The following is a 22,219-nucleotide window of genomic DNA, read 5'->3' as shown; positions in this document are numbered from 1 at the left end:
ATCCTCCGACACCTCTGCCATCTACAATCCAACCCCAACACCAAAGACATTTTTCCCTCCTCTCCCTTGTCTGCTTTCCGGAGGGACCACTCTCTCTGAGACTCCCTTGTCTGCTCCACACTCCTCTCCAACACCACCATACCAGGTACTTCCCCTGCAACTGCAGGAAGTTCTACACCTGCAACCCCACACCTCCTCCCTCACCCCCATCCCAGGCCCCATGAAGACCTTCCACATCAAGATGTTCACCTGCACATCTGTCAATGTGGTATATTGCATCTGCTGTACCCGGTGTGGCTTCCCTTACATTGTGGCTACCAAGCGGAACCTTGGCAACTGCTTTGCAGAACACCTATACTCGGTTTGCAATAAACAACTGCACCACCCAGTCGCAAGCCATTTCAACTACCCCTCCCATTCCTTAGACAATATGTAAATCCTGGGCCTCCTGCAGTGCTACGACGATGCTACCCAAAGGTTGCAGGAACAGCAACTCATTCTGCTTGGGAACCCTGCAGCCAATGGTATCAATGTGGATTTCACAAGCTTCAAAATCTCCCCTCCTCCTACTGCATCCCAAAACCAGCTCAGCTCGTCCCCACGTCCCTAACCTGTTCTTCCTCTCACCTATCCCCTCCTCCCACCTCAAGCCGCATCCCCATTTCCTACTGACAAACCTCATTCCGCCCTCTTGACCTGTCTGTCCTCCCCGGACTATCCCCTCCCTACCTACGCTCACCTCTACTGGCTCCATCCCTGCCTCTTTAACTTGCCTGTCTCCTTTCCACCTATCTTCTCCTCTCTCCCTATTTATTTCAGAACCCTCTCCCCCTCCCCTATTTCTGAAGAAGGGTCTAGGCCCGAAACGTCAGCTTTTGTGCTCCTAAGATGCTGTTTCGCGTGCTGTGTTCATCATCTTCCAACTTGAAGTCACCATCTCTAAAATCAACAGGGAAACTAAGAGCAAGATGTTATATCAGTCACTAAAGTTTTTTTTTCAGCGCACACTGAAATATCGATGAAAGCAAAAATGAATTTGGCTAGGCATGCTTGACAGAATCTCCCTGTGGAAATCACAATAATAAAATTACCATGCAATATCTTCCTTACTTTGTCATAGATATAGAGTGACAGGAGGTCAGTTCAAAACTGAGAGGTGGAGAAATTACTTCTCTCAGAGGATTGTGATCTGTGGAACTCTGCCCCGGAGTGCAGTTGAAGGCAGAAGCAGCCAAAAGATTCAAGAAAGGAATAGGTACATTTCTGATGAAAAACAGGATAAAGGGCTATGGGGAGCAGGCAGAAAAGTGATGTTGAGACCAGGATAAGATCAGCCATGCTCACGTTAAACAGCAGAGTGGCCACAAAGGCTGAATTGCCTACTCCCTCTCCTAATTCCTATGTTTCCATGAACACCAAAATACAATTGCTCTTGACTCTATGTGATTTTGTTGGTACTAACCAAATTAAAACTCAGTTAGATTGAGGAAAAACACCCTCGTTTATCTTTTTAAAAAAAGCATAAGGTCTTTTGTATCCTTTGAACAGACATATCGGGCCTCAACTGATGACTAATCTGAAAAATGGCATGTTACACGAGAAAATCTCTCATTGGAGATCACTAAAACTGTACTTTTAGAGCAAAAAAAATTGAAAATGTAGCTTTGAAGCAATTTGGTTTATTTTCAATAACATCATTCTAGAAATGGGACAATCTTGAAAATCAAATTCAAACTACAAGATGCACTTGAGTTAGGATCTGGATGGGGTCACCAAGCACTATGCCATTCCAGAACTGTATTTTTATTCCAGTTTTCACATTTTTATTTTAGTTTAAATATTATGGTGTCATCTTTGACAGTCTAGGAATTTTTGAAAGAGTATACGATCTCAATGAGAAGTTAGTTGCTTATGCCAATGAACTGCTGTTCTGAATACATACTTTCATTAAGGCACATCAACAACAATTCACATCAAATGTAATTGCATTACCAGAATATCTATAAGGAGATTGGTGACTGAGGCATGCTTAGACAATTTATTTCTTCTTTCTCTCAGTACTCCTGCATATACCAATGAAACCATAATTGCTGATAATAATCAATTGCCTTGTCTTAAATTCCCAGTTGAAACAAAGCAACTGCTAGTTGTTTACAAGTGTATCACTGAAGGTGGATTTGGACATGGCCTGTTATTTTCATCTGAGAAAGACCAAGCTAACAAAATTCTCATTTATTGAAAATATGATCACAATATTAAGTACCAAAGTTATAAAACAATCATATCAATTCCACTCACAAAGCACAGCAACTGTTTTCAATGTGTCGAAATGAAAACATTGAACCAGAGGCAACATACAATTAAAAGTGGCTTTATTTGAATGATTTCACTTTTGTTGGTAACTTGCATAAAACATCGCAATCTTTTGCAAACACTGATGTATTAGACATCGTCTTGTAATCAAACTTCACTGAAGCAAGTTTTCTCTGTTTAAAGGCTCATGTCAGGTAGATTTGTGTAATTAGAAAAACACAACATATGCACTGGATATAGAATCAGGGTTGAATGTATTGGCAGTTCACAATTAGTTTGCTTCTAGAATAGACAGAATAACCAAGGAGTCTAAACTTACATTGTTGAAATAATTTCACTCATTTGTCTCACATTACTGAAGTAAATAATTTCAGTACTGGAGATGCTCTGCTGGTTAACAACTGAAGCACATCTCCTCATGAGGTGCATTTCCTTTCAGTTATTTTTAAACTACAGCATTCTGGTGGTCTTTAAAGCTTCCCAAATCAGGAAGTTTTTTTTAAACCAATTTTAAGATGCCACAGGCAAGATAAAATACACAATGTATCTTTACATTCCGATATCTATTTAATTTTGTAGCTAATCAGATAATGGTAAAAGTTTCAAAATCAAAAGGTGAATAATAGTAATTCTCTCCCCTTCACTATTAAAGAGACCCACACCCCCATAAATATGGAAAATGTCTCATGATAGCTCTGCCATGGTTGCACTTGCATTGTTCATTGCTAATTAAAGGCGTGTGTATAAGACATGGAATAATGCCCTCACAATCATGGCCTGGTTACAGATAGCCTCCATATCCCAGTGCCCATTAAAAAAAATCTCAAATCACAATTTCACCGGCTTACTCGGTAAGAGCAATACAATTCTCCCAGAATTGTCTTTCCCCTCCCAACAGTCCAAGAGGGAGAGTTAATCTTCAAATACAATGTACATCTTTTTGAATAAGAGTTAAAGAAATAAAAATCTTTTTTAATTGGAATTTTGCATCTCTGGGTTCTTGCTACTTTAAGTAATGAGCAAACATTCCAATACATAGTAGTGACTGCTGATGCTCGGAACCCAGTAAATAAATTGGTAACAAACGTCCACTCATGTCAGGTTACAGAGGAATACTTTCTGGTGCTGAACTCCCAAAGGCTTAGAGGCTCAGAATTCAAACCTAATTGCATGTTCAAGCTCTGCATGCTGTATATCTGGAAAATCCTGAGTGACTTCCTCTCTGCAGTTCTGAAGATAACATGAGACTTCAAACATGGCTCCGTTTCTGGCACCAAAGCCAGTACAAATCACTCCACATTTTCCACTGTTTCTGTACATTTGTGAATAAATATTTAGTCTGATCGGATCCAGCATGCTTTTAATTCATGTATTTTCATCAGAACTGGTACCAGCACCAGAAAAATCAATAGATAATACCAAGTGGCAGCAGCCTTGCAGTAAAATGTATACTTATGATGATCCTGATGCTGCTGGCATAGCTCCAACACCAGCTGGCAATGTGTTTTTCATGGATACATACAAGGTAGACGGTAAAACTGAGAATATTTCATTAAGCATCTCTGAGCAGTTAATTATTGTTAATACGTTCAAATGCCCTTAATGTTCATTCTTACAAAGCAGGCTGAGCAGAAGGTTCATGCATGTGGCAAAAATGAAAAAAGTTCTCTCCTTTCAAAACATACAAACCTATTTCCATTACTGTACTGCAAACTTCAACTTCTTTGTCTGCCACCAGGACCTCTTGTATGTTCCATGATAGCTCAGGAATCTCCCCGCACCAGGACGCTTAACCATTGGGAACCACCGGTTTCTTTAGTTGTATACATGAAGTGGATGAAGATCTTCAGTCTCCTGGTCCAGCTATGTCAGGCATGCAGGTCCTAGCTACAGCTAGACTCCCATCTTCAGATTCCTCTTTGATGTGGCTGATACGGCTTTCCTGAGCTTCAGCAACATTGGAAGTAAAAGAAAAGTAAAGCAAAGAGCATTACTATGGATTGAAGTGAAAGAAGATGCTCATTAATTTCCACAAAATAAATTTAGAAAATTTTTTGAACTTCCTGTTTGTGGCGTGGTATCAATCCAAAAGTACTGAATAAACTAAACTACATTGACACATCAAATCCACAAGTCGGAATTCAGTAAAGACAATTGCACTGGGTATGTGGGGTGAGGGTGTAGAGAGGGAATGGCAATATGGTGGCTTGAGATGATGGATGATGCTTTCACTTGTATTCTTAATTTTTCCCAGTTACCACGAAAGGTTATCAAGTTAGTACATAACTTTGTTGTTCTGTCCACAGATGTATTTGACCTGCTGCATATTTCCATTATTTTCTGTTTTCAGATAAGATCCAGTTTTGTTTTTGTATTAAAATCTGAACACCAAATTTCAGTAACAAGTAAAACAAATGAACTTACCAACTGCAGGAGGTGATGAGGTTTCCATGATCTGCACAGGGATGGTGTGCCCGGAACCAAGCAATATCTGATGAACTCCTCTATCAACACCTGTGTCACCACCAACAGATGCTCCTACTGTCACTAGCTGTCCCATACTGACCATATTTTGCTCAGATACTGACACACCAACCAAGGTGGAAGTTGCAGAGTCACATCCTGACAATGAGCTGCTGAGTTGCAGAAAGTGTGCTTGACTAAAAACCTGCTGCTGCGTAGTAGTAGGGCTGCTGGTTTCTGGCACTGCAGAAGGACTGCTGATGCCTGGGTGATGGGAGTTCAATGTAACAACTGCTTGGGCTGCGTCCGAAGAAGCAAAGGCTGGCTGTAACTGTAAGCCCTTGAGACAAAGAAAGAAAATGATTTGCCAAACAACAGGAAATGAGTTACAGAAAATAACCAATGTTTTGAAAGAAATTCAATCATATAATCGAGGCATTCTTAAGGAGAAAGGTGGTTACCAGGACATAATCACATTCACATTTAGAAAAGTTCTTTGCTTTGGCTGGTGTTGACTGAAGCACAATCAATATTCACCAGATACGTGGGATATGAATGTCATTCTATGATGACAGGCTGTGCAAATTGGGCCTATAATCTCTGAAATTTAGATAAATGAAAAACAATCTCACTGAAACATAAGATTCTGAAGGGATATGACACAGGAGTCAAAAGCTGACTTCCCTGCCAGGAAAACAAGGACACATGGACAGAATTACTAGAAACTGCAGCAGGTTTTCTGGTCCTATGATGCTGCTTGGCCTGCTGTGTTCATCCAGCTCTACACCTTGTTAACATGGACAGAGTACCAGGATAACAGATCAATTATTTCAGACTGAGATGTGGAGAGCCACTTTTATCATTCAAAGGGTTGTGAACTTTCTGAATTCCATTACGGATGCTCCATTATTGTATATAGTTAAGATGTTTAGACTTCTGATTGCTCAACGAAACATGGGACACGCGGGTGAGCAGGAAGGTGGAGTTGAGGCAGCTCAGCCATGATTGTATAGAATGGTGGACAGGCTTGATGAACTGAATAGTCAACTCCTACTTAAGTTATGCTTTATATATAAGCTGAAAGGGCAAGCCAAAACCTGTTAACTTTCAAAGAAAATAAACAGAACATTTCTATACAGAGGTAAATTGGTTAGAATTCTGTTCTTCACAATAGCAGAAAAGAATATCAAAGATAGTCTTCAGCAGAAGAGTAGAAAATTACGTGAACAAAAAAAACTATAAATGCTATTATGTGGGTGCAAGTTGCCTAAATAGCTTCAGACAGTTGATTCCAAACTTTGGAATCAATCTGCAGAAACAGTATTTGAGGTTGCAGGGTCCCCTACCTGCCACATATTAGAATGGCAGGCACTAGAGAGACAACTCCAAACCTATTGCATTGATCACCAAATAACAAAGGAAAGATGGCAAGTCCAAAGTACCCAATACCTTACGAAGAATTTCTCAAAGCAAGTGCTGAATAGGCCCAGGATGTTTGAGCACCAGCACGGCACAGACAAAGGTAGGCAAGGGAAATTCAATGACTGAGTGCAGAAAAATCTGGGAGTTTATGCAGCTGAGCCATGAAAGTGAGTGGCAGCTTCAACCTTTTCTGTTTGTTGTACAGGCACTTTACATTTGGCTGGTGACTCTGCTTGCTTCACAGTCACTGGCGTGTAAATCCAAAATTGGAGTTTGTAGCAGTGGCAAAATCATGGGTATTTGGTGATGAGCAAGGCACTAATTAATATTTGTGGCTTTTTTTTTGGAAGGGATTACTGTGCATGGGGGAGTAAGGTAGAGATGAAGGAGAGGCTGATCATAATGTGAGTGGTAGCAGGGGGCAGCAGTGGTAGAAAACAGGCTAAAATTGTACCAGTTGATAACAAAGTGTGGAGCTGGATGAACACAGCAGGCCAAGCAGCATCTCAGGAGCACAAAAGCTGACGTTTTGGGCCTAGACCCTTCATCAGAAGGGGGATGGGGAGAGGGAACTGGAATAAATGGGGAGAGAGGGGGAGGCGGACCGAAGATGGAGAGAAAACAAGATAGGTAGAGAGGAGAGCATAGGTGAGGAGGTAGGGAGGGGATAAGTCAGTCCAGGGAAGATGCTGCTTGGCCTGCTGTGTTCATCCAACTCCACACTTCGTTATCGTAGAAAACAGGCTGATTAGTGTGAATGTTGGATGCTTATGGCAGAAGAAAGACTGACTATTATGTAAAGGAGAAAACAGGGGAGTGGAGAGGGACTAGTTATTGAGAGTATTGGGGAGCAGTCTTGTTTTGAGGGTTGAATGAAGGATAGAGAAAGGCTTCAAAGTATCTTCGAACACCAAGGGAAATGGATATCTTGATTAAAAGCTACAAGTACATTTTAAATAAAGTACTTTAGAAACACATTTTAACATTTATATGATATATTGTTTGCTGATTTATAATGCATATATTTGCCAAATTTTCTTTCCTGGGATGTTGGCAACCCCAAGGTGAAGGTTCAGTAATGGAGAAAAAATTGTAACTGTACAGATGTCAAAACTATATACAATAATGTATACAAAAAAGCTGACATTTTAAAGCACACATACAAAAACAACAATTTGCACTTACGTAGTGTATTAAACAAAGCAAAACACTCTCAGTGGTTCTGACAAAAGCAAATGCTGAGTCAATAGATGAAAAGTTATAAATAACCAAATTCTTATTTTCAGTAGTGTCTTGAAGATAAAAGAGAAGCAAATCAGCAATTTAGGGTGGGAATTCCATAACTTTTAGGGTCCAGAAAGTTGAAAAGATTTTCTATGGTGGGTTAAAGCAAGAGAAGTTTGCAAAAGAATTTGCAGATGGAAAACAATGTGGTCAGAAGGTTCTAAGAAAGGAAGAAATTACCGAAACAGGGACAAGCAATGCCTCAGAGTCTTCTGAACATAATATTTAGTATTTGAAGTTTGAGGCTTTAGTGGACTTGGGACCAACGTAGGTCGCCAAGTGCAGTGTGACAGGTGATCAAGACTTGGTGAGAGCTATGATACGTAGAGTAGAGTTCTGCACAATGTTATGCTTAAAGCACTTGGGACTGCAAATGAGAACAGCACTGGAATAGTACAATTTGAATGTAATCAAAGCATAGATGGCAGGTTTCAGCAGTAAATAGTCTCAAGAATTAGAATGCTAGTAATGAGTTCTGAAAGTCAGCTTTGAAGCTAGAACCTGCGAAAAAGGAACGTTGTTGAAGAAATGAAAATCAGACCAGGAAAGGTGAAAATCTGTGTTTATTTTAGAAGAACAACTAATTGGTCTAACCTGTAACTGTGCAAAAAGCTTTGGTTGCAGTGAGGTAAGTGAAGGTGAAAGTTGGGTTGTCTCTGGAGATAGTGTATTCACCATCTGGGCTGACTCCACCTTTGGGATGATTGAATCAGCTGTAGTACTTTCTGTGGAATGACAACACAAGAGAAAATGCATACTCCTTTCACCACTTCTAACTGTTTAAAAAAAACATGTTTTAAGCTGCACATTTCTTCCAAACTAGCATGTTCCTAGGCTACAATCACAAGGGTCTCACCCAATGCATATTGAAAGCCAATGACAGCAACTGCCTCACATCATGCATAAGATACAAATAAACAATCTGACATAGCTATTCAAATCCATGGAACACTTTAGGATACCTAGTTGAAATGGCTTGCATTTTCTGGTTGGCTTTCTACAGTAATGTTGCTGGGTAAAATCTCGATAAGCTCTAATAAAGGTAACATATTAAGGAAGTGCATTTTATGTATACAATTTTATATGGCAATTTCTACTCCAGCAACACTGAATGCAGATGTGACAGAAGCAGAGCTAATCAACTAAGAGCAAATATATTTGTTTTTCATCTGATCTCTGCAGACAACATTGTGAATTTAAGTTTCAGTTCAGTTTGTTAAGTTCCCTTGTTTTTGCAGAAGAGAGAGGCGATTTATATGTAATAAGGGTCAAAGCATAAAATGAGAATGAACATATACTGTTTTACTGTTACTAGTGAAGAGAATGACTGTTGGACAGGATATCGTGGAAGACTTCCTTGCTGATCTTTGAAGAGTACTTTTACTCAAGAGGGCAGAAGGGAATCTCAGTTTACAGAATAGTACTCCTTCAATATTGCATTAAATTAGGAGTATGGATTAGGCGTTCAAACTTAGAGTGGGTTTTTTTGAATTTAATCTTTAACTTTTCTTTTAAAACTTAAGAGGAAATATGCTACTACTCTCAATGGAGATATTATGAAAGAAACACAATCTCAAAGATAATAGCTCTTTTATTCTTGCTGTAGTCTTGCATTTTAATAGAGGCCATGGTAGGTACGGTCAAGTTTTATTCAACAATAAGTTTGAGACTATAATGCCATAGAAAATTTGTCCCACCACTTACCATCTCCTTGTGTGGATGCAAGTGTGACTGTGACTGTCTCTGTCTGAAGACTCCCATTGGAAGCCGTCCATTGTAGCTGGAAAAATAATCTTTGCAAGTTAAACAGAAATAGATAGGAGGCAGAACAGAAGTCAATGACTGAGCCATTGATGCTCATGTACAGATCACAATGAGTTTGCTAACTGTCTTATATCTTAATCTTGCATCTAGGGATAAGTGGTTTGTCCATGACATACAAATACTTTACAATTAATTAGAATGCTCAAACATTTACATAGTCAAATATCATAGTCACACATAGAAAGATTCTACAAACATCAATGAGATAAATAGGAAGACTGTTTGTGTGCACGGAATGTTCAAATAAGAGGGGATATTTACAATCCACCTGAATCACCAAAAACAACAGACATCAGATCATAGCTGTATAATTCACCAAAATTTGTTCAAGAAAATCTTCCACTGTAAAATATTAATCTTTCAAAACCTGGAATGCCAATTATTGTTATCCATACTACTCTGTTAATCCTGTTATTTTGTTAATCCAAACAGTAATCCAATAGCATTACGTCAAGCATCATTTCAGTGGTCACAAAGCCAACAAAACGAAGGAGGATAAAGTGCACACAAGATCCAAGAGTGAATGAAGTTTATGTAAATCTCATGCACTTCCTCGTGGTAAGATTTTAAAAAAGAATTTCCGCAGATCAGTTGTCACAATTTTGTTTCCTTGATATTTTTCCCCCCCATCAGTCAACTATGCAATAGCTTGGTGAATAACTTGGTATTGTACTAATAGAGTATAATGTTATATTCACAAATATACTCTTTACAATAAGGTGGCCTGATTGGGTGCCATTCTCATAGAGGTTGTTTCTAGGAATACTTACAGATTCTGCGGACATGTTTAGAAAACTGTCAGTATATTCTCAATCCAGTGAAGAGTATTGGATTTTGCGCCTCAAGGAACTTGTTACAATTGTCTTTGGGGATTGGAGAAGCATCTCCCACAATTGGTAACTTTCTGCATTGTGCCCATTTTAGGAGACTACTTGGCTATTAGTTAATGAGAAACACAAGTGATTATTGTGTTCAACTGCAACACAACTATTTGGGATAGTTTCTATGGACGTTGATCAATGTCATTTTCAGATGCTTGAAAGTTCACGTCTAAGAAAGGGAACCACTTCTGAAATCAGCCAGAACGTAGAAAAATGTTAGCTTGGCCAAGTGCAAAAGGTCAAGGATTCAGACTGCAGTCATTTTGTTCAAGTCTAGGATTTATGGTGATATTACAATTGGGCCAATGTTATCCCAGCCATTATCATTTGGTCAAATTACTAGAACTCCCTTCTAACAGGACTGTGGGAGTAGCTCAGCCACTCGAAGCACACCTTCTGAATGGAAGTTAGGAACAGGCAAAAAATAATGCTGGCCATACCAGAGGTGCTCACAACCCATGAATATATTTTTTTAAAAATTCTGTAGATCTGCAACTAATGCTCCAAACACAGCTAAACAAAGGAACTGTAGGTTTTTCTGCCTGCACCTCAAATGCGCTCCTAGACAACTTCCCAACATACATCCACTGCAAACTTAAGCTCATTTCAGATCCATATTCAAATTCACAAAGTGTTCACTCATGTCGAACAATGCATCAATTTTAAAATCTCATCTCTGTTCAAATCATGAGGCCTAGACTAATGATGACGGCGCTGGAGTTCAAATTTCACTATACTTCCTGAAGAATTCATAATTAATTAAACAAACAGAATCTGGAATGTGATACATTATAAATCGTGACCATAATTCTACCAGATTGTCAGAGTCCTTTCGAAGAAAAAAAAAGTTTTATCTGCTTTGGCAATATGAGACTTCAAATGCATAGCATTGTAGATGACTCTTAAGTGTCCTCTCACTAAACTAATAGCATTCAGGAAGGAAGGTTACTACCTGCTGCTTCCACCTAAATTTTAGAATTAGCCCCCCACTAACTTTTCTCACTTCTCAACTTTCCTCTTTTTTTCCTCTTTCTCAACTTTTTTTTTTAAGGTACACCTTAAAATCTACTTCTTCAATCACACTTTGGCTTTTGTTTTCAAAAATATCACTTCATGTCAAGTTTTGCCTGATATGCCTGTGAATTTCACTGGGTGTTTGAATGCGTTAAAAGGTATTTTGTACATTTATGTTGCTATTTCACCCGCCAGGTGACTGCCAGGTTTGGCTGCCTATCAAGCGTAACAAGACATTTTTGAAAATCTGGTAAACAAGATATGTCTACGTGTAATGCTACAAACCATTACCTGAGTCATGCTCTCCTACGTTATCATTGTTGCATCCTATGTGGGATGGGCAAAGTTTTGGAAGACATATCCACTAGGTCCAATATGGGATCCTTGCTCATCCGCGTTACAGGCTGGATCCCTAGCTGTCACCCTTGTACTCTGTTCACCAAAATGTATACAATCAAGTCAGCAGTCGATCTCAACCCTTACATCGAGGCCTGAGGAATTTACTGGAATGGCCACTGCTCCCCATTTTCATATCCTACTTCTCTGCCTCTTGCCTATAACAGAAGAGAATGTCATCTTACTTATTTGGGTAACAAGGCAGCTGGCCTAAGTGACTTCCAATGATTGATGCTGACTGCTACTAATACTGACAAAGATTTCAAACCGATATGCAGTTTACCAATTCTAACCACATACAAAAATTAAGCCTCGAGAGTTGAGGATACGAATGAGTCCCTTTAAAATGCATTCCTCATTTGTTTATTTTTTAAAAATTTCTCCCTTCTTCTGAAAGCATTAAATTCTTTGCTAGTATGTGTTTCCATGGTGGCAAGAGACCAACAATGTTGTTCAAATGGACATTCTGCATGTGTGAACCAGAGTCAAACTACTACTGCAAGCTAATGCTTTTTGACAGAAATGCAGTTGATTATGTGTGCACCCAACTCTTCACATATATACTCAGCACAGATTAATAAACCAAGGGCAGGGACAGGAGCTCTTGACTTAATCTCATCGTCTCAAAGTCAACATCACTGAAATCAATTGCATTGCCCTATTCCACCAAAGTTCAACTAACACAGTAAGGATGAAAAATCATATTGGCATCTTAGAGTGCACACTGGATATTTTCTACTTTTAAAAATTAAACACTGTTTTCTGGTCAGCATCAGGGTTTCAGCCACATTAGGCTGTAGATTTATGATGCAATCTGATTTTTATTTTTAGGGAATGAGACAAACAGGAACAGAAAAACAGTGATCTCTCAACTGGCATCATACCAGCAACTGCGGGATTCATTTGTGAGAGGATAAAACCTTGAAAATGTTTCCCATTTGTGCCTGATTCTCTGTCTTGCCTGAAGTATGGAAGTGCTTTGTTAAACCATGTCCTGAGGTTTTTGTGCAAAATGTATTCATGGTATTGTACAGCACATATAGCCCAACCAGTTCTGGTTTGCAATTATGATCCAGTTGAGCCTTTGCCCACTTAATCCGAACTGATTTTGTCAGCATGCTCCTCCATTCACTCTCTCCCTCAATCTTATCTGCCATCTTCTATTCAACCATTCCCAGTAGTAAGAATTTCTGTCATACTCTGGACAGAAAGCTTTCTCCCTAATTTCCTGTTTGACTTCTTCATGATTATTTTATATTGGCAGCTCCTAATTTTGTTCCTTGTCACAAACAGAAACTGTTGAAGTGAATGAACTTTTCAAAATTTTGAATATTTCCATTAGGTCATCCTCCACAAGAAAGGGGGTCACAAATGTTCATCCTGTTAAGAGGGGTAACCCATATTTCTCACATTATTATTGCAGATTTTTCTTGTACCCAACACCTTGACAATTCTCTAGTGGACATCATTTCGTTTTTACCATTGAGATCATTCAGAATGTAATGTTGGGAAAATAATTAGCGCAAACAAATATGGTTTTCCTAAATTCAGAATTACTTTGGCAATTAGTGCAGGCTTTCAAGTCAACTACTTGAAACATCATTGGAATTATTCAGGGTCCAACTGATTTAGGGAATTTGGATGGGCCATGATCTAAGCTGACTTCACGAGTTTCTTCTACAAAGTTTTGGTACTGAAGCCAGATTCCAGAAAAAGACAGCAGAATCTATAAACCGACTATCAGGCTACAACGTATTGAGCTTTAAGAACTCAAGCTCATAGAGATCGTCCCTCAAGACACTATGCCAGCTATGGACAACACTGTGTAGATGGTTGTGTATTCACTTGAAAATCAGGTCACCAAAATGACCAAAATGTACAAAATGATCAGAGGTATAGATAGAGTAGACAGCCAGAGACTTTTTCCTAGGGTGGAGGTAGATTTTATGAGGGGACATAGTTTTAAAGTGAAAGGAGGTAGATATCAGGGAGACATCAGAGGGTTCTTTACTCAGAGTGGCAGGGGCGTGGAATGCATTGCCACAGAGGGTAGTGGAGTCAGCCTCATTAGGGGCATTTAAGTGGCTATTAGATAGGTCTATGGATGATAGTATAAGGTAGCGGTGGAGGTTAGATAGACCCTAGGTTTCTGGTAAAAGTTCAGTACAACATTGCGGGCCAAAGGGCCTGTACTGTACTGTGCTGTACTGTTCTATGGTTCTGGAAGACCAAACTGCCACAAGGTTCAGTAACTACACAGATGATCTTCAATGCCTTTGAAAGACATCATAGAACAACTTTGCAGAAATTCGCACAGGTAGATGACTCTATATTAGCAACACAGGCAGACACTTCAATGCCCTCAAAAACACAATTATTCCACCTTGACAGGAAGAACACTAAATGCATCCTGAAACTGACCTTCCATTGCAATATTGTACAGTACCCACATTCAGAAATATTTCAGAGTGAAGTTTGAATAATAGCATGAACATTCCAGGACCATCTGAAAAAGTACGACACTCCAATGAAGATAATGAAGACCAGCCAGTTCCAGAAACTGCCCAGCACAAGCTGGGGAGTATGATCTGTGCTTTAGATATCAGCAACATCCCTATGTACTCCATTAGACTGGAATGGGCCCAAAGTAGCATGCTTGATTTGATGACGGACAGTTTGGTTCACCATTCACTGTTAGGTCTGGCTGGATGAGATGAAACATTAGGAAACATTGGTTTCATTGGCTGACATTGCTTTCATTTATTTCAGGATCATCCTGGAAAGCAAAGATAATTTCTTACTTCTAGTATACCCTCGTCAAAAATGATCTTCTTTAAATCCTTCCTACCTTCTCCGCTACCTCCAACAACCCACGTGAACAAGTTACATTTAACTGCCATGAAAATAAAGACAATACAATAACTTGGTACTGCTATTTTCTCTCCTTCCACCAGTCTGCTGGTCCAAACATCGCCTAAAGCTCCCCCAATTAGCCCTGAACTTCTATCTTTATTTACAATTTCTCTTCATGCCTTCTGTCATCATTTTGTCAATTGGTTGCACCTCCTTCCACATCAACACAATCCCCAGTAATGCAACCACCCAACTTTCCCGCCTGGCCAATATTGTTAATAGTTGTCAAGTGCTGTCACCCTATTCTTTAAATCTGTTACTACTCCTCGCAAATTAAAAGAAAAAAACCCATGATCATTGCAATTACTACCTAATTTCCAAACTAACTCTCTTTCCCAAAGTCACTGAATACCGGATAGTCCACTATCTTTCCTAGACCTGCCATAGCACAATTCTCAACCAAACTAACCATCCTCAACATTTACAACTTCTCTGCAGCCTTTAACTGTTGACCATGCCATCCTCCTCCAAAGGCCACCTGTGCCAAACTGAGTGGGACTGCAATCAATTGCTTCAATCTTAGTCCATCAAATTACAGTCAGTATATTTTCTTATTCTATTATCACAAATTCTATTACATCTGGTATAACCCAAGATCATTCCCTGCCCTTCCTTCTAAGGATGCCAACTCAATGGCATCTCCTAAAAACAGAGTTAGCTTTTGCAAGTACACTGACCATACCCAGCTCTCTCTCAACACCCCCTTTCTTGATTCTCTGCTGTTGAAAATGTATGAGACATTTAGTCCTGAACAATGAGGCATTTCATCCAATTAAATATTGAAAAGACTGAAGTCATTTACTTCAGTCCCTATTACAAATACTATACCCTTTATACAAATTCTGTTCCTCTCCCTGGTAACTGAGGCTGAACGGACTGCTTGAAACCTCGATGATAATTTCACCCCAAGATAAAGTATCTGACCACATATCTATACCATAACTAGGATTTTCCAGATAACATTGTCCGATTCACCTTTGCCTCAACTCATAGCCTGTTACAACACTCATTCATGCCTCTGTTTTTTCTAGATATTTTCTAATCAACCTGTTCTGAGATGTTATTATACACCTCTAGAGCAGGTGGTACTTGAATCCAGTTCTCCTAGTTCAGAGATAGGGACACCACTATTGCACCACAAATGCCCTATCTTTATTTTTTCTTGACTTGCTTCAATACACTCTGAACTGAATTCCCATATTCTGCCTACTGTAAAAAACCTGACAATATGCAAACTCTGCTCCTGCATTGCCACATCACTTATAATTGACTGGTAGCTTGACAAGCCTCGATTTTAAATTTTCTTATTTTTAGGTCTCTCCATGTCTTGCCACTCCCTATCTCTATTACCTCTTCCAACCTCTCAATCCTCTGAAGTATCTGCACTCATCTCATGTTAGCCTTTGAGTATTCTCAATTTTTATTACTCCACCATGTCATTGCTCCCTAAGCTCTGGAAATCCCTTTGCACCTCTCTTCCTCCCTGAAGGCAGTCCTTCCTTCAAGACATTTCTAAAGGTACTTCATTGGTACTTACATTGAAGATACTGTATAAATACAAGTTTGTTTTTATTCTTGGTTGATATCATCCAAGTGAAGACGTGCAAGTGCCAGTGTTGGACTGGGGTGGGCAAGTCAAAAATCACATAACACCAGGTTGTAGTCCAACAGGTTTATTTGAAATCACAATCTAAGCAAACACTAATTTGGTATGTCACTGGAATGCACAAGTCAAATCCAACGCCTTAAATGCCTGCGCTGTTGCTTCCCTCATCTATTTGGCATGATGCTATCATCCTCCATTAAGCCAGGCTTATTGGAGAAAAAGTATCTCAAACAAATACTTTCTGTAAGAATCAATACCAAAAGGTCGCTGGTTTTGCTGACTTGTGTATGTCATAGACAACCCTAAACCAAACAATAGCAGGCTTGAAAACATGGTCCTCGAATGGAAAATTCAAAACTCTCCTGCGGACATCCAGAACTAACCATGGAACAGTCAACAACTCAGTCCCCAATTCATAGACATAGAGGTGACATCACAGCAGTAGAGTTTGGACATTGAAGCAATTATACATTTTAAATACCTAAATGCAAATTACAGATGCTGCTGTACACCTGTACAACAACCATAAATAGTTTCAAACAATATTTTGATTAAGTGAAAAAACAGAAGAACTAAACAAAACACCTCAACAAATTAAATGAGTCCATTAATTAGCCAAAATGACTCATAACCAGTGATTAAAATTCTCAGGTCTAATGCAAAAGTACAAGTCTGCTGCCGTTAACACCAATGGAGCATAGAAGATGGTCACACCCACCCATTCCCCTGCTCCAGGTCAAATAGTTAACAGCACACTGAAACAAACATATATCTTACCGCTGCAGTCATTGATCCGGATATATACTCCAACTCGCCTCTCTGCAGTGCTAATTGTGCTTCATGGATGTGGTTTTTGATGTCATTGACAGTTGGAAAGAAGGACAGATTGTGTCTTTCAGGAACATCATCAGGCTTAAATAATTCCCTTTCCACAAACTTTCTGTAAGAAAAACAGATGATCAAACACAGTCCAGATTACTGCATCAAATAAGACACAGTTCAGTACTTCAACATCAGATAATGAAACAACATTACAGTCTGTGCACGCTGGTGACAAATACCAAGTCAACAAAACCTGAAGTGAAAAACACAGTTCATCCTGACAAGTGTAATCATGATCAAATAGAACACCATCTTAGGTTCAATAGGCTGCCTATAGCAAAATAAAAGTGAACAATATTTCAAAATTATTAACTAACATATTGGTTAACAACTGGCCTGTTGTGCATTTATTTGACCGATTATGAATTCTCCTGTTTTGATTTCAGTACCGTTGGTGGAAAACATAATCAATTGTGAGGAAACAGTTCATTTCAGAGTACAAAACAGTTGTTAACTGATTTTTTTTTCTCCTGAATGTGCGATGTATTTTTAAAGGCACATGCATGGAAATGTGATTCAAAATGTTTACATTTTGTTTCCTGATGATTTTCATTTACATAAAGTTCTGATGCCATTTGAGTGGGGGAGGAAGCGATTGAAAGAAAATGCCAACTCTTGCATTGTGAGAAATGTGGATTAAAAGCCACGCAATTTTTTTTAAAAATCTCGTTCATGGGACGCCAGCATCCCTGCAAGATCATCGTTTTTTGCCCGTTCCCGATTGTCCTTGAGAAAATGATGCTGAGCCATCATCATCCAATCCCTAGATAATAAAATGTGAGGCTGGATGAACACAGCAGGCCAAGCAGCATCTCAGGAGCACAAAAGCTGACGTTTCGGGCCTAGACCCTTCATCAGAGAGGGGGAATGGGGAGAGGGAACTGGAATAAATAGGGAGAGAGGGGGAGGCGGACCGAAGATGGACAGTAAAGAAGATAGGTGGAGAGATAGGGAGGGGATAGGTCAGTCCAGGGAAGACGGACAGGTCAAGGAGGTGGGATGAGGTTAGTAGGTAGATGGGGGTGCGGCTTGGGGTGGGAGGAAGGGATGGGTGAGAGGAAGAACCGGTTAGGGAGGCAGAGGCAGGTTGGACTGGTTTTGGGATGCAGTGGGTGGGGGGGAAGAGCTGGGCTGGTTGTGTGGTGCAGTGGGGGGAGGGGACGAACTGGGCTGGTTTAGGGATGCAGTAGGGGAAGGGGAGATTTTGAAACTGGTGAAATCCACATTGATACCATTGGGCTGCAGGGTTCCCAGGCGGAATATGAGTTGCTGTTCCTGCAACCTTCGGGTGCCATCATTGTGGCAGTGCAGGAGGCCCATGATGGACATGTCATCAAGAGAATGGGAGGGGGAGTGGAAATGGTTTGCGACTGGGAGGTGCAGTTGTTTGTTGCGAACTGAGCGGAGGTGTTCTGCAAAGCGGTCCCCAAGCCTCCGCTTGGTTTCCCCAATGTAGAGGAAGCCGCACCAGGTACAGTGGATGCAGTATACCACATTGGCAGATGTGCAGGTGAACCTCTGCTTAATGTGGAATGTCATCTTGGGGCCTGGGATAGGGGTGAGGGAGGAGGTGTGGGGGCAAGTGTAGCATTTCCTGCGGTTGCAGGGGAAGGTGCCGGGTGTGGTGGGGTCGGAGGCTTGGGGACCGCTTTGCAGAACACCTCCGCTCAGTTCGCAACAAACAACTGCACCTCCCGGTCGCAAACCATTTCCACTCCCCCTCCCATTCTCTAGATGACATGTCCATCATGGGCCTCCTGCACTGCCACAATGATGCCACCCGAAGGTTGCAGGAACAGCAACTCATATTCCGCCTGGGAACCCTGCAGCCATATGGTATCAATGTGGACTTCACCAGTTTCAAAATCTCACCTTCCCCTACTGCATCCCTAAACCAGCCCAGTTCGTCCCCTCCCCCCACTGCACCACACAACCAGCCCAGCTCTTCCCCCCCACCCACTGCATCCCAAAACCAGTCCAACCTGCCTCTGCCTCCCTAACCGGTTCTTCCTCTCACCCATCCCTTCCTCCCACCCCAAGCCGCACCCCCATCTACCTACTAACCTCATCCCACCTCCTTGACCTGTCCGTCTTCCCTGGACTGACCTATCCCCTCCCTACCTCCCCACCTATACTCTCCCCACCTATCTTCTTTACTCTCCATCTTCGGTCCGCCTCCCCCCTCTCCCTATTTATTCCAGAACCCTCACCCCATCCCCCTCTCTGATGAAGGGTCTAGGCCCGAAACGTCAGCTTTTGTGCTCCTGAGATGCTGCTTGGCCTGTTGTGTTCATCCAGCCTCACATTTTATTATCTTGGAATTCTCCTGCATCTGCAGTTCCCATTATCTCTGATACTATCATCCAATCCCTGTTGCTTATGTCTTCTATATAATTGAGGAAGGAGTTCTAGGATTAGGATTCTTACTTGTCAGAGTCCTAATCCTAGGATTCCTTCCTCAATTATATAGAAGACATAAGCAACAGCGATTGGATGATGATGGCTCAGCATCATTTTCTCAAGGACAATCAAGAACAGGCAAAAAACGATGATCTTGCAGGGATGCTGATGTCCCATGAATGAGTTTAAAAAAAATCAGTTGCGTGGCTTTTAATCCACATTTCTCACAATGCAAGGGTTGGCATTTTCTTCCAATCGCTTCCTCCCCCACTCAAATGGCATCAGAACTTTATATAAATGAAAATCATCAGGAAACAAAATGTAAACATTTTGAATCACATTTCCATGCATGTGCCTTTAAAAATACATCTTGTTCACAATAAAATCCACTTCAACATAAACTATAAATTCAATTCCTAAGCTTGCCTAGGAACCCTAGACTTCTACTCAAGGTAATATATTAAAAGAATGATTAAAAATATAACAGCAAAAAATGACAATTCACAAGTCATTTATCTGAAAATTTTAAAGCTGGTTCAGCTGCCTTTTGTATCGTGACTATGGAAAATAAGCTGCCACTTCTATTTAATAATACAAGTCTTCTGTATAACTCAGAATAGTTATTAATATGGAATTCTTTATATTATGTGGTGACATGAAACTTTGCATTATTGCACTGATTTATAAACACATTTTCTAATATGAAGCAAAACGTTTTGTGTATCAAAAACAAACCTTAACTGCTTCCGGACCATGTACACCTGGTCAATTCCCTGAGCGACCAGTTCCCTAATCTTCTCAGTAACACGTGGGTGTAGACGTGATGGCAATATCCCATTTTCATCCATCATTCCAACATCGTCCTCTTCAACAGAAACAAATGATGGTAGAGGTGGTGGTGGAGGCATTGGTAAATAAGAACCATCTTGGTCATGGTACTGGTGAGCTTGTGGTGTGGGTAACTGTACGTACCACCTGTGGCAAGATGAACATTGTCAATAACACTGTGGGTAAAACCCATCAATGGTCAGTACAGAATTCTGGGAGCAACCCTATGTTGGGGTTGTGATCAGCCCCATGTTAGAATCCCTATAAATCTTAAATAATTTTATCAGCTCACCCACAGGCTGAAAGAGATTGACAATTGCAATCATTCGGCAAAGCGGAGTGTGATCTTTTCAAATTCTTAAGAGAATATGAACCTTGTGACTCAACTATGATTAAATGCAATAGTTCCCCTTTCTAACCTAAGCAAAGGTTTCTTAAGTTCCATGAAGCAATTTTGAAAATATTTTTAAAAATAGCAGTTGTTGGATTACCCCAAATGAAACAGGCCATGCAGAATAAAAGTCAGAGGACATGACAGGTCAATGCATTGTTACAGTCATGGCACAGGCAAGTGAGATTTGGATTCCTGGAATATTGGAACAAGTTTTGTGTTCAGGCATGACTGGTTGCACAAACGCAGAAGTAGTGCCAATACCTTGGTGGGCAAATAAATTAGTGCTACTGGGGTGATTTAAATTTGTTCAATCAGGAGCTGGGCACTATGATATAGTATAACAAGTAGACACCCAACTGTGCGGAGGACCAGGGGGAAAACAGTTTAAAAAAAAATTGAGGAGATATCATGAAAACTACAAAGAACTTCAAGATTACAGTGTGCAAGCATGTAAATGCAAAAATATGATTTGATGAGCTACAAGTACAAACAAGATGGACTGATGATAAACGAGACCTGACTCGAGAGAATTTGATGTTTAGTAGTCATTGGCATAAGGAATTTAGGAAAGGAGGGGTTAGGAAAGTCAGTTAAGTTTTATTACACTGCTAGAAATAACCCTCAAGGGGTCAAATCAAGGATTTGAAGTTAAGAAACAATATGGGAACTATAACACTATTTGGTGTATTTAAGAGACTGTCAAATAGTGGCAAATGAGTTGAAGGAACATATTTGCAAAAACATTACTGAGAAATGCATGACCTAAAGAGAAGTGTTAACACATAACTTTAACCAACAATTATTGAATGGTATAGTTATTGAGTCACTGAGTCATAAACTCAAACAACCTTCAGTCCATGCCAACCATAATGCCAAACTAAACTAGTTCCACTTGCTTGGGCTTGGCCGATATCCATTTAAACATTTCTAATTCATGTACTTATCCAAATGTACCACTTCCTCTTGAAGTTCATTCCACACAGGAACTGCTGTGTTTAAAAAAAATTGCCCCACTGTTTAGATCTTTCTCCTCTCAACTTCAAAATATTCCTCCTAGTCTCGAAATTCTCCATCCCAAGGAAAAGACACCCGCCATTCAGCTTTGCTACACCCCTGGGATGATAATAGTTTATTTCTTGGTTCATTAATGTTGGAGTCAAATCATATTGCTGTGGCTTTGGAATCAGATATAGGTCAGAATGTGTACAGATGCCAGCTTTCCTTCCTTAAAAGGACATTAGCAACGAGAATCATTTTCACAACATTTTGTCAGTTTCCAGTATTCTAGACATAACTCACCATTCCATTCTAGTTTCTATATAAATTGTTGAATTTAAATTTCCAAGTCACTATAGTGAAATTTGAGCTCAACCGTGTGGGTCATTAATCAAGGCCTTTTCTCTAGAGAAAAATTATGGGACATGGGCAGCACAAGCAAGGTCAACAGTTCTGAGGAAGTGTCACCAGACCTAAAACGTTAACTCTGATTTTTTTTCTTGACAGATGCTGCCAGACCTTCTGAGGTTTTCCAGCAACATCTCTCTTTGTTCAAAGCCAACATTTGTTATCCATTCCCAACTGCTCTTGAATGGAGTAATT

The 22,219-nt window shown here is 40.1% G+C and overlaps 1 protein-coding gene across 3 annotated transcripts in view; it reads right to left on the bottom strand.

Moving 5' to 3' along the window:
* Positions 1-2,355: 2,355 nt before the first annotated feature.
* Positions 2,356-22,219, bottom strand: part of LOC125453886 (calcium-responsive transcription factor-like) — a 49,220-nt gene continuing 29,356 nt past the window's right edge. For all 3 annotated transcript variants that reach the window (XM_048533988.1, XM_048533989.2, XM_048533990.2), the window contains exons 11-16: positions 20,134-20,373; positions 16,894-17,056; positions 9,187-9,262; positions 8,077-8,207; positions 4,738-5,116; positions 2,356-4,260 (exon numbers count right to left, since the gene is read on the bottom strand). In XM_048533988.1, the coding sequence (XP_048389945.1) occupies positions 4,160-4,260; positions 4,738-5,116; positions 8,077-8,207; positions 9,187-9,262; positions 16,894-17,056; positions 20,134-20,373 (1,090 nt within the window). In that variant the 3' untranslated portion in view covers positions 2,356-4,159. The remainder of the gene's footprint in view (positions 4,261-4,737; positions 5,117-8,076; positions 8,208-9,186; positions 9,263-16,893; positions 17,057-20,133; positions 20,374-22,219) is intronic.

The sequence above is a fragment of the Stegostoma tigrinum genome, chromosome 7 (assembly GCF_030684315.1).
Source record: "Stegostoma tigrinum isolate sSteTig4 chromosome 7, sSteTig4.hap1, whole genome shotgun sequence".
Classification (NCBI taxonomy): Eukaryota; Metazoa; Chordata; class Chondrichthyes; order Orectolobiformes; family Stegostomatidae; genus Stegostoma; species Stegostoma tigrinum.
The sequence above is the reverse complement of the archived record's forward strand: the minus strand, read 5'-3'. Positions and strand labels throughout refer to the sequence as shown.